This window comes from Argiope bruennichi, chromosome 10, assembly GCF_947563725.1.
Source record: "Argiope bruennichi chromosome 10, qqArgBrue1.1, whole genome shotgun sequence".
Classification (NCBI taxonomy): domain Eukaryota; kingdom Metazoa; phylum Arthropoda; class Arachnida; order Araneae; family Araneidae; genus Argiope; species Argiope bruennichi.
The window spans coordinates 24,833,915-24,848,270 of NC_079160.1; the positions used below are offsets into that span (position 1 = coordinate 24,833,915).

Genomic DNA, 14,356 nt, shown 5'->3' on the forward strand with positions numbered 1-14,356 from the left:
TTATCTTGGTTTGAATTGATTTTCAAACCAACGGGGATAAGCAACAACAGCATATTTCAAATTTCCATTTGTGAAATCGATTCTCTTTTTTAATGGAGGATGTAAACAACTTACACAAATAAATCATGCTTCAATCATTATTTGTCGTATTTGAACCAATTCTGACACGCAGCAGGATATTTTCGGCTAAAAAATTTTTTCTTATTCTCTTGATTAACATCATATGCATGGTCACAGCTGCTCTTATCTCTTTCACACTTCCGGATTAAGTGTAAGATATTTTTCATGCATATCCTATTTATTTGAACCACTGATGCAGCGCTAAATTCTTTCGAATATAATTTTATCCCCTGTCCTTCAAACTGAACAAATAGCCATTCCCACAAAATCCTTATTTCGAATGTACTCATTAACAGCTGCATTAAACTCGAGATAACTCTTTCCTAGTATTATTAGCAGGCAGATTCACGAAACAGAATAAAAACCAGATGCCGTGAAGCATTCGCTGCATTCTTCAAGAAAAGAAAAATGGAACCGAAAGTTTCCTTTTTATTGATTATAAATCAAGGAATAATTTTATTTTTGGCCATTGGTGTGAGTTCTGATCCATTGGTGCAAGTGGAGGACTCCCAGATATGGGGGGAAGAAATTACGTTCGAAGACAACTCGGTTCACCAATATCTCGGTATACCTTATGCAGAACCACCTGTTGGTGATCGACGTTTCATGAAAACGGAACCACTCACAAGCCTCCCTAAACAGTATAAGGCCGTCTATGAACCCCCCGCTTGTCGTCAGTATACCGAAACGCCATTTCCCTGGTATTTCAATGATGTATATAAAAGCGAGAATTGCCTGTATTTGAATATATGGACACCCGCTGATGCTTGTCCTGAGAATCCGAAACCAGTGATGGTTTGGATTCACAGTGGCAATCACAAGTTCGGTTCAAGTTCGCTTGATCATTATTCAGGTAAAGTTTTGTCTGCTTTGGGTGATATTGTCTTGGTGACATTGAACTATCGTCTTGGGGTGTTTGGTTTTCTATCTTCAGATACAGATGATGCACCCGGAAATGCAGGTAAAAATAATATGGTTTTGATACCATCTTTTTTTATTGTTTTGTTTCTTGTTTGTGAATTTAATACTTTTACGGATGGAATATTGTAATTGAATTTTTTTTACTCACTCCCTTTTCTGTTAGAGTTCTGAAAAGTCCGTAATGTTATGCATTACCGTTAAAAAATACATTATTTGATTATTTTTTCAAATTTAATTATCATTTATTAGAGATGCATAATCCACGATTTTTTGAATAACAAATAATTTTGCTATTGTTATTTTTAAATATTTGTTCCAAATATCTGTTATTTCAATCATATTATTAATTTAAAATTATTATTTAATATTAAATATAAAATTTATTAATTGTAATTAATATTTAATTTACTAATTTAAATAACGTGTGATGGAATTAATTTATCAATTTCAGCTTACTTCTTAAATTTGATTTTTTTTCAAAACTATTTATTTAATTTCTGTATTGGAGTAAACCATTTTCTGAAAAATTTGAATTAAATATAAATGTCATTTCTTTAAGTTGTTTACTTTAGTTGTATATTCTACCAATAGATGGCGCCAGCAGTAAAGGAATATATGCAAAGTCAAATCACAAGCAATTAAGAACGATTTGTAACCTTATCAACACATACGAATACCAGTAAGACCAGTTACTCTCATGAAGTGGAACGGCGACTTCACACTTTCCAGTGAAGTCACCGCTCCGATAAATTTCAGTGATATGCAATTCAATGATACGGTGATTCCAATAACCGGTCCGTTCACAGATTTCTCATTTTCTGTTATGTTCGAGAGCTTCCATTTGACAGATCGTATCGATTGTTACTTTCCAGTAAAGTCACCACTCCGGCAAATTTCAGTGATATCGTATCGATTGTTACTTTCTATCGTGATCCAAAACCTGTAATCGAAATATCACCATTAAGATCGTATCAAATATTTGAATCACACCCCTCTTTGAAAAGTATTGATCACTTGTATTTGTGACTTTTTGATATTGGTTACGTAATAACCGCTCTGAAAATATTCGTCATCCCTATCATTTATTAGTTTTATACACCTTTGCGTACAGATCACAAGATTTCTCATTTTTAGCAGGCCGAACCTTGTGGCCAGGTCACGAGATATATCGTTTTCATGTTTCTTCGGCTAAATCGGTGCATAACCAACCAGAGGCAAATATTTAACACATTAAGGACAGCAAAGAAATCTGTAAAACACACGCCTGGGGCAGCACGTTTTTAATGATAATTTTGATGATAATTTTTACGTAATAATGGTAATGAAAAGGGCTTCGCACAATTATCGACATCTATTATTCATCAAGTTGTAATAAATTCACTTTATTTCCAAATTAATGAATCTTAATTAGCTTTGTGCATTTTTGCTTTCTCGTATACGTAGTGTAAAGAAAGTGTAATAAAAGTCAAAAAATTCGAACTCGAGATGTTGTCGAATCTCCACCTTCCGGTCCTCCCCGAATCTGAAAATGTCCGTCTGTATGTCAGTGACAAAGATAACTCAAAAACGCTTTGAGCTAGACGAATGAAATTTGGTGTAAGCTCTTTATAACAGATTTGTAGATTTCTATCAAATTTTGAGCAAACTCTGCTTAGACGAAGTTTTTCTGTCCGGCTGTTCGAATATAATTTTACATGTTAACTACAAAACGAAAAGAGCTAGATAGATAAAATTCGGTACACAGATTTAACATCTATATTATAGGCACCTATTACATTTTGTGTCCAATCCAATAAGGAGTTGGCAGGCTGTCGGTCTGTACCCTCATAAATATGTAAACGCGATAACTCAAAGACACAATGATTTAAATATTTAAAATTTGGTATGGGATTTTGTGAGTGAAATTATAGTTATATGCCAATTTTTTGTTTCAATCGATTGAGAAAAACGCGTCTAAAACACAAATTCAATTTTCAGATACTATTAACTGCATGCCAGGGAATAATCGCCAAATGATCCTAAGCATTCCTTGACTACTTGCGCCAATGTCAAGCAAGGCACTCTCTGGAATGACACCTTTATTAGATAGTGTGCAAGAAAGTTTTGGTGATACCACTTCCGCTGGTTTTGGGTCTGTGATACATAATGGTGGCAGGCCGCGGTGACCTGGTGGTAAAGACCCGGCTTGTGAGCCGTAGGGTTTCAGGTTCGAGACCGATTCCACCAAAGAACCGCCGTGTAAGGGGGTCTGTTGCACGTTAAATCCGTCATGCCAAACGTCCTCCCGCTGGTGTAGTGTGGAGAGGGGGTGCCAGCTCAGGTGTCATCCTCGTCGTCTGACCGCGATTCAAAATGACGAGGTTCGTCCCAAAAATAGCCCTAGTGTTACAACCTTACAACGGGGCGTAATATAACCAAACCAAACATAACGGAGGCAATGAATAGGATTCAGCAAGATTATCAAAAGTTTGAATTACGGTTTTGTGCTACGTTAATTGTACTTTCACCTTAATTTATATTAAATTATCTTTGTGCATTTTTCCATACTTCTAGGGCTGTACGACATAATGGAGGCACTGAAGTGGGTCCAGAAATACATCAAATTTTTCGGAGGAGACCCTTCGAAAGTCACCTTATCAGGGCAGAGCTCAGCTGCTACTGTTGTTGGATATTTTACCCTGAATGACGGCGCCCAAAATCTCTACGACAAATTGATCATGCAGAGCGGATCACCGGTCAACTTCGGGACGGATTACAGGCAGCGGAATATCGATCTTGGCAAAAAAATCGCGAAAATGGTGGGATGTGACAAGGAGGATCTGGACGAATTTGGTTCATCTACTATCCAGTGTTTAAAAGGTAAATATCTAATAATAATTAGTGTGCCTCATTTCCTCTGATAATTGATCCTTTATTCCTGAATAAGTCACTCTTAATTTTCATCTAGATGCCATGTCAAAATACTTTCTTCTAAGTGTTCGGCAGGTTCAAATGCAATACTCATGCCTGTGTAAGGTCATCTCGAATACAGGTTTAACAATATAAACTAGGAAGAGTAGTTTCCCTAACATTTTTCAGCGCATAATACGCAATAATGGTGCAGATGTTCCTCGCGTAAGAATTATGAATCTTGGTCAGGGTGGAGGTGAATAATACAAATACTCAGATTTTTATTTTCCTGTCTTTCCACAACTGAGAATTTTGTGCTTTGTGGTACACTGAAGGAAACCAGCATGAATTTTTGATATTTTTGCCTACCCATATCTATTAATAAAAAATAAGGCTTTCTCTCTCTCTCTCTCTCTCTCTCTCTCTCTCTCTCTCTCTCTCTCTCTGTGTGTGTGTGTGAGAGAGAGAGAGAGAGATAATCAAGATAGGAAGATATGGCTTATTTTTTTCACTTTGAGTAAAAAAGAAAGTTGTGGTGTACGCAAAAAAAATTGTGGTGTATGTACAACTGAAGTTTAACTTCAGATACAAGCAATGATGACGAGTTTCTAAAATGCTTCCATTTTTTAATCATTGCTGCTCTTTTTTATTATATAATTGGATGTATAAAGATATCAACAGAAAATTGTGAAAATACATGACACAGTAAACAGAACACTGTGATGCTTCTAAAATAATATAATCTGTATGTTTATCAAAATTTAATTTTTGCAATATTTTGCCGAGGAAGTGTCATTAAGAACAAATAAATAAAATAATTCTTGGCAATTATTAATACCAGTGAACCAACTGGTCGACAGAGGAAGCTAGTTCTTTATGAAGGAAAAAAAATCTTTATTGCTATTACTTAGTTATCACAATAAAAGAAACTCCAAAACCCACGATAAAGATGAAAATTTTTAAAAACCCAATGATATTTTTGATATTATTTGTCACTGCGAGGGTATCAATAACAAGATTAAAACTACGGTTTCAGTCTCAAGTCTTTCTTTATGTACTTTGTTTTTAAAAATAAGTTTGAAAAACACATTCAAACAGGTGAGTAGTCGAGAATCCATCAAATGCCTTATCGCAAATTCGGCAATAGATAAATATTGTTAATGATCTGAATGGGATTAATTATGTTGCTCTAAAAATGATTTTAGAGTCTGGCCATATGATACTTAGATTAATAGGTCTTTTTCATTTGATGACACTTATTTTATATAAATTTTTTCAAACGGTTTCCTGATCCGCTTTCTTTTCGGGTTTAATTTTCAGGAAATAGCAACTTAAACCAACATTATAAAGGTCGCTTTACTAATACCCTATTTACAGCTCACAGATAATAGGACACCGTTGGTCTAAATGTGAAATGGCCTTGCGTTTGGTTCGCACTTTCTTTGTAACTGAGCTTTAAACATCTATACTTTAATTGTGTTCAACCTGCATATGCCTACAATTTTGCAAATTTAAATTTCAACTCTGTGCAAACTCTATAAATTTTCAATGCCTGGATAAAATGTAAATTTAATTTCTTGTTGTTTTCAGACTTGTCTGCTGATGATTTGGAAAATGCTGAATATGAATTAAGTCCAAACAGCACTTCATCCTGGCATCCCATCACGGGTGACGAATTTCTCCCCAAAAATCCCAGGAAATCCGTTCTTGATGGAAAATTCAACTGCAAAACGCTACTGATTGGAAACAACCGCGATGAAGGCTCAGTTATCGTAAAACATATTGAATTCTTCTATTCTTGAAATCCAAAACGATAATTTGTATATATTTAACTGATTATGCATTTCTTCTCTATTATACGTTTTTATAATGCTCTTTGATTGAATACACTGTACACAGTCATCCATTCTTGATGGATATTTTTTTAGTAAAATGTTACTGACTCGAAATATCCGCATGAACTCTCAATTGCATAAACATATGCTTGAGGGGGGGGGGGAGTCCTCAATTGCATAAAAAGTATATCAGGGGGTTCCTACAAAATGTTTGTAAAATGTTCGCTGCAAACGGCAGAGGTTGAACTAGTCAGACAGATTGTCGGAAATTTGTGACAAGATTGTGATATAACATTTGCACTGTTTCAAAATCGTAATTTTTTAGATTTTTACAGTTTTAAGTAATAGATTATGGTTGAAAAAAATGAAATAATTTTTCTTATATACTCAAATAAAGCATAAATCTCCAGTTTTTTTTTTTTTTTTTTTTTTTTTTTTTTTATGGATTCAGTCAATTATCTGTACAATGCAATTTAATTTTGAGTATTTTATCATCAAATATATCATTAATTCTGTCTATGTTTTTAGCAAGGGCATAAGGGAATCTGAAAAAGAAGAGGATAAACGCGTTGTTAACACGAAAATGATTTTATTTCTAATTCTTCCGTTCATAATAAAATTGAAAATTTTATTTATATTTTTAATGCATTAAGAACAAACACGTTATACGAATATATTTCAAAATAAAATATTGAATTAGTTTTACTAAATGAATTTCTTAATTTTAAGTGAAATTCGCTAACATGGCTTAAGAATCAAAAACTTTTTTAGTGTTGTCGTTTTTTATTTTTTTTTTTATTTTGATACCAAAAACACATAAAATAGCGCAAAAAGAAATTTACACGCATTTTATTCAAGATTACATATTATACTGAATATTTAAAACTATCAGACGTATTTTTTTTATTAATTACTAATCAATTTGTAACCACAGTAAATATCAATATTCATTTGCTCTTTTAACATTAATCACTTAAAAATTAATTTCGTTATTGTTACTTTAATTTGGATTTTTGAAGAAAACTATAGTTTTTCAAGCCATTGGCAAAGTAATTGATTACACTTTCTCAAATGATGCTTATTTTTTAAATACTTATTTAGTAATTACAATGCAAATAATAGAAAACTGCATGTTATTCAGTAATTATTTTTAGTTATACCTATTAGAGAAATAAATGTAAAATTTCGCGTTCTCTACGGAAATATTCTGTGTACTGTTACTATCGAAAAGCTTTATTTCTCCTATACATTGAAACAAAATATATGTATAAATGGATCTTCAAAATAGTAATAGTATAATTGGAATATTTACTATGATTGGTACAATTTTATTTTAGGTCTTTGGAGCTTCAACTTTTTCAAAAAGATTTTTCTCGTTTCCAGCAACAATAAATAATTAATTATCCGATTCAGTAAAATCTATAGTAAAATCTCATTCAATTTTTTTTAAGTAAGAATGTTTACATATTTAGTTTTTAAAACATCTGAATTCAGTAGACCGAAATTTGAATTTTGTAGTCCTTTCAAACGTGACATTTAAAATTACGAACAAATTATTTAACTTCAAATTTTAAAATTTTTTGTTATTTTATTTGTTTGTTAAATATTTTAACAATATTTTTATCTTCAAAAAAGTGAAAAATAATTTAGTACATTGAAATTGGTTTTTAACAAACATGGAAAACAATTCGTTTAAAAATAAAACGAACATAACTGATGAACGCTTGAATAAAATAATGTTGCTCTTTTCTTTAAAAGTCGTAGTGACAGATTAGATATTTGCGATATCATAAAAATATTATCTCGAGTAAAATCGCATAAAGTTGAGCTATAAACTAAAATTTAATTTAAAGAAAAATCCATAAATTCTATTATTATTTTTTATAAAAATAGGTTGTGTGCTGACAGAATTTTTTTTCCCTTTATATATACTCATTAGTTGTTTAAATTTTATATAATTATTTTTAATGCTTTTTAAGCCTTGTATTTCTTTGCAATTCCATTCGTTTATAAGTATGTTGCTCTTATATAATAAACCTTCAATTAGAATGGAAATCAACAGAAAATGACATTATTCATCAAAGAACAAATATGTTAGTAAATTACATACTAAGAAAATATTTGTTTTTTTAAGCAGGCATTTTTACTATCTCAGACACTACATCTCGATATTATGACAAAAAGCGTTTCACTCAAGGTTATGGAAGTATGCGTCTCGTTAGTCGAATTCAGATTGACCACGAATGCTCAAAAATTACCCAGGATAACATTCACGATAAACCATGGGGTTCAGTTCTATTAACGTCCCATTTAAAGCAACACTAGGGCTATTTTGGTACGGACCTCGTAATTTTGAACCTCGGCCAGATAACGAGGACGACATCTGAGTTGGCACTCCCCTCTCCACACCAGCGTAAAGACGTTTGGTCATTACGAATTTAACGTGCAACAGAACCCCTTACACGATTCTTCGGTGGAATCGGGACACGAACCTAAAACCCTCCGCTTCCAAAGCCGAGACCTTACCACCAGGCCACCGCAACCCGATAAATCAAGGGGAAAATGCTTAATATAGCATGAATTATCAGAACAATTCATGCAAGGTCAAATATGACTCTAATTTATAAATCTCCATGCTATTGGTGATTTAGTTTTTTAAACTGTCAGCTTCTCTGTCTATATATAAATAGAAGCTTTCTTTTTTCATCTGCTTTTCTAAACTAAAACTACTAAAATGTTAAATTTATCTTTCATGTTGTATGGGATAATTTATAGCACGGTATGAGGACTGTACACTATTTTCGCGGCACTATAAGAAATCACTGGAGCATGTTATCCAACTGTCCAATATATTGCTAATAAAATAAATTAACAGAATAAAGTTATTTGAAACAGATATTTTATAAAAATGCTTGTATATTAAAAAGTAAGTTTTGTTTTCTATTTAGCCTTCTCTTCTTGATATGAAATCGTTTGGCTTTTACGGCGAAAACGATTTCAAAGTGGACGACAAAATAATTACGAAATTAATTAGCACGATAATGAAAGTATACCCAGACTTATCAAAAACTCTGTCCGTCGTCTCTGAACTTCCAACCCTCTCGGCTCCCCTGGTGACTCCAGCAATTGATAATCCTCTGCTCAAAAAACTTCCAGATCCCGTGTCTGCTGTGACAGTCCCTGTTCCTGTTGATAAGTTGCCTGCTGGAATTCCGGACGTCAGCTCGTTATTGACAAACAGTATTCTCGGACGTTCCTCATCTGATCCTGACTGCAAAAGGCACCATTTGCACAGCGCACTTGGGGACTTGGTTTTAGTCTGTCCCAGCGTGTACTTTGCTGAAAAATGTGCAGAGCAAGGGAATGATGTCTACTACTACTTCTTCATCCATCGGCCCAGCAACACCCCGTTTGCGTCTTGGATGGGGGTCCCACATTTCTCAGAGATTCCATTTGTGTTTGGAATACCTCTTACAAAACCAGATGATTATACAGAAGAAGAAAGAGACTTGAGCAGGCAAATGATACATTACTGGAGTGAATTCGTAAAAACTGGGTACGTATGTGAATTAAAATTATAAGTAGAGTCCATGCAGCAATTCTGTTTTAAATTAACCTTTTCCATTTGGCACTGCATGATCATGATTACAGGTATGATAGAAAAATCATGGTTACAAGTATTAACGCTGAAATAGACCAATAGTTTGAGGGCCTATGGGATTTGCAGCTAGTTGAATATTAAATCAATGTTTTAACTTGGGATAGTAGAAGGAATATAGGCTCAGGATAGATAGGATTGCCATTATTTATCTAAGAGTAATATTATTTGTAAATATTTTTAACATGATAATGATTTTTTTAAATTGATATACTATCTGTAGATACTGTGGCATAAAAATTGTTTCGAACTAATTGTAATGTCTCGTTTGTCCTACATTTATCACATTTGGAACATAGACACTTCCAAAATAGAGCAGGTTCTCTAAGAAATAGGTTTTTCAAAATTTCTGCTTTGAACTTTTAATTAATTAAATATAAACGGAAGTTTTAATGTCTTCCCTTAATAACTTCGAAGCATATTACGACATAAAAATCTATCTTACACTTCTTTTAAAATTTAAAAAGATTGACTTTTCAGTAATATATTTTCTGTAACATATATTTTTTTTTTCAATTTTGATGAGTTTTTAAAATAAATTTTAAACTAAGTTTTTAACAATGCTTTTTGTTGTTTCAATGAAATTCAGACCAATTTTAATGTTTTCCTAATTCTTTTACTCGCATGTGTGGTGAATATAAGCCAGTTAACAGCTACGCTACCTGATCAATTGCTTTTGTATCATGGTCATGTTACTGGACTGCGAGTCACAAGGTCCCAGGTTCTATCCCCGCTCATCGCCAATTCGCTACATTGGTGATCTCGGACGATGAACCTTCAGCCTTCGTACAGTTGTTGAGGCGTCATCTACCCGCAACCAAAGTCTTCAGACTCACTTGACGCAGCAACAGCATCAACAACCACTCATCAACACACGCTCGTCATAACGCTTGGTGCTACTCAAATGGATACAGGCGCATTATAATCAACAACTAATACATCACCACTCAACAACCATATCGTTCGTCTCACCTCCGACTCACTGAAGGGAGAGTCTGTGGTGAATAGCTTATAAGCCAGTTAACAGCTATGCTACCTGAGCAATTGCTTTTGTATCATGGTCATGTTACTGGACAGTGAACCACAAGGTCCCAGGTTCTATCCTCGCTCATCACAATTAGCCACACATGTTTTTGTCAGTGTTGAAGATCTAACAAAAAAAATTGTTTTCCTTGAGACACTAATCTCAAAGCAGAATTTGCACTTTGCTTTCATTAATATGATCGTGTTTTCAGAGGAAGCATTTTTTTTTCAGTGAATTGTATGATGGTATAAATTTTGCCCACAGCAGGCAACGACAGATCTAATCCCATAACACGAAAACAAAATAGATGAATTCAAGCTTTAGATGTTATCACACTATAAGATTTCAATAATTTTTAAAATTTTGACCTCTTATTAGGAAATGTTTTGACGATATTTCAAACATTCCTGGCAAAAAAACTCGTTTTTTTGGAATTCGCATTTTGTTATTACAAATGTAATAAATAAATGGTGCATTTAATGAACGCTTATAAATCTGCCTTTAATCATCAAACATATTAAAAGCAATAAATATTTCCTATCGTGATAGTTCTTTACATTTAAAACAAGGTTCAGAACTACAAAATTTACTCAGAAAATTTGGCTATGACCCTCCGTTAAAAAATAAATGAAAACTGCAGTACTAAATAATGATCAATAAAACATTCCATTAAAACAAACATTCAAGAAATGTATTTTAAGTCAAGGTCTATACCTATAATAAACCATATCTATAATTCAATTTGTCTTAAAAATTTTAAATCTACAAATATTGAAAGCCTGGGTACCTTTTTTAAAGGAAATTGCATGGACCTGAATGCCAAAATTAAATGTCTAAATATTCTTCTTTGAAACTGGCATGCTGACCAACCAGCTCGTTGCCTGGGATTCCAGCATTCTTCGTTTCTTTCAATCGACTTAAACAGTTGTTGAACAAATCCTTCACTTCCCATCTTTTTCATGAATTGAAAAACTCGTGAAAAAGCCAATGTTTTCAAATTAATGAGGAACTTCAAAAGAACATTAGGACACATCTCACATGACTGGCGGCAACCTCCTTCGAAAAATAAATCAGAATCCTATTCCATGAATATGAAAAATATCGATGATGATGTCGTGTCCGTGTTACCACGGAAAGGGGGTGCAGTAGCTTCTGAGGGTAAAGACCCCTGAGCACCCGAGGGCAGAAGTCTGACTTCTAGCTCATATGAAGATGAAACTAACACATTCGCTTGCACAACCCCTTTTTACAGGGGGGGGGGTCCATTCACACACCTCACAGATAGAACACAGATGAAGAACAACCATGCCCGAACCGGGATTCGAACCCGGAACGCCCAGATCACGGGGAAGATGCGCTACCCCTATGCCAGAACGCCGGCAAAAATATCGATACTATGGTTATTAAGCTTGATTACATCAAATGTTCAACTGCTTGATAGATTCGAATTCTTATCATTAACTCTTATGAAAATCCTTTCAGGATATTAAGGATACATAGTTGTAAAATACTAAATGATATAAATCGACCTTTACATTTGTATGTTTTCAAGTTAATAGAGCAATAAAATTAATGCCAACTAAACTATGTCACAAACTTGACAAATATTCTAAGCGTTTTGTACTATCGACTTTGCCATTAGCAATCAATTACTATTCGAATGATTTTTCAACTTTGAAATTTTTATAATTAGCTACCTAAAATTAAAGATTTGCTGCATTATTGACAGGCTAATTTCGCAGGTGTTTTGCAATTGTTCGTAATATAAAGAGCGATAGTAATACCTAATATCCCCAAATAAGTGACTTAAATAAAGTGGCAGCGTTGGTCCTCTCCCACTCACCAACTCTTTCTTCGCGCCCAACCAGTGGCCGAGCGCCGAAGCTCTTCCAACTAGTAGGTGGAGTCCTCCGCTGTAGAAAGCGGCTCTCTGCCGGGCTGGCTGCTACGGGTTTTGCCTGGTTTCTCTGAGCTTCGCACAAATGTGGGCCAGCTTCCTTTACAAGTTTTTATAAAGGCTGCAATGGTAAAAGCTAGTGGAAAGAGGCAGGTAAAAAAAATGTCACACAATAAGTTTAGATTTCTGTCAACATAAGGACAGCTCTGTACTGATGATTTTGTGTTTGCATCTCAAATTTATTCTCGATCGAAAATGTCAGTTTTCAAGACATATTCTCGTCATTTGCGAGAAGTTTTAACTTTTTTTGTGCCCATTTCCAGAAAACTGCGGCTAAAGGGTATCGAATGCTCTCAAATATTTATAGTGAAAGAATATGTCGAGAGTGATTTCTACACTTCAGACCGAACCTTAATGGTACAAAGGTTATGCTTTGCATTGGTAGGCACGGTTCTGTGGGATATATTACGAGCCATTGAAATTGAGTGAAACCATCACAGTATCGAAAGCAACGGATACTGTTGAGTCGAACATTGCAAGAGAAAAAATGCTTGTATCAAGAGAGACAGGACAAAGTTATATTTCAGGATGACAATCTTCAACTACATTTCTCAAAACTGATCAAGACATATTTGGAAACGCCAAAACGGAAGTACGCCACCCGCTGTAATCTCCAGACGTTGCTCCTGTCGACTACCATTTGTTTCGATTGATGACACGTGACCTGACTGATCAGCACTTCCGTCGTTATTATGATATTCAAAAATGTGTCGATTCGTGTATCGCCTCAAAAGACGAATTGTTTTTTCGAGATGATTCGAACAATCACAAAAAAATGGGGAGTAGTTATAACTAGCGATGGCCAGTGCTTTGAATCATGAATAAGAAATCAATTTTTATGAATGAAATCAAATTTTGAATAAAATGGTAGAAGCAAAGTAGTACACTTTATAAGCTAACTATATTTTTACATAACTTTTACTAATGCATTCATTTTCTTCTCTAGTCATTTTTTATGAGACATCCGAGTTTAAAGAAATGTATTTCGTATGTTGAGCATTTTATATCACAAAGAATTGTCTATAAAAATGATGTAGTCATGATAAATACATTAAATATACACAGTTTTTTAAATTTACAAAAATGTATTATTTGGGAAAAAGTATTGAAAATTAATTGTTTATTCTTCATTGTTTAGTACTGTTTATTGCTCTTATGAAATAATATTATCATTATCGATATAATAATTTTTTATTCTCTTCATTAGTAAACCTGATCCCTCTTGGCCAAAGTACTCTCAAGATAAACCCATTTACAAAGTTATCGGCGGCCAAAATGGAACGAAGCCTCTTGGGAAAGGTCCACATAAAACAAATTGTGACCTTTTACGCCTACCTCACAAACTGCTTTAAACTCTGAAAGGGAAATTTAAGAATATTGAATAGCTAACGACTGTTGTAAATTTTATACCTTAGAAATAATTACTTTGGTTTAAAAAAAACTGTCGCGTGAGTTAAATTTGCACGAATGATAAATTGTAACGTACAATAAATTAATTTTACTTTTAATTTTGTTTTAATTTGTGTTTGTTTCACTAATTAGCATAATCACGAATACAACTCAGCCTACTCGATAGAGAAAATTAATGTGAAATATTTGGCAACTGTTGGCGCTGGTTGTGAGAGCCATGGCGCAATTCCTTTTTGCGGCGAAAAAGTGGACTTCCTATTTTAACATCAGAATGGCTTGGATAAGAAAATGGTTTGAAAATGTTCGGCCTTCTCACTGGCGCAGACACTAATTTTCGAAGTGATAGTCTCGTCTTTATTGAAAAAATATATTTTTTTCTTTTAAATCTTGTGTCAAAATATCAGAAAAACAGAAACTTCATAAGAAAGAAATATTTACTAACTAAATCATTCATACTTAAGTAAATCTTTGAAATTCACATTGCAAAATGCAGATGTCTAAACAATTATTAAAAAATCAGTAATATCTACAGGATTCATGGA

At 33.7% G+C, this 14,356-nt stretch overlaps 1 protein-coding gene across 1 annotated transcript; it reads left to right on the forward strand.

Annotated features, from left to right (window-relative positions):
* Nucleotides 1-440: 440 nt before the first annotated feature.
* Nucleotides 441-13,827, forward strand: LOC129988651 (acetylcholinesterase-1-like). Its single transcript, XM_056096922.1, has 5 exons — nt 441-1,081; nt 3,595-3,900; nt 5,521-5,702; nt 8,714-9,321; nt 13,612-13,827. The coding sequence occupies exons 1-5, from the start codon at nt 529-531 to the stop codon at nt 13,754-13,756; spliced, it is 1,794 nt and encodes a 597-aa protein (XP_055952897.1). The 5' UTR covers nt 441-528; the 3' UTR covers nt 13,757-13,827.
* Nucleotides 13,828-14,356: the final 529 nt, after the last annotated feature.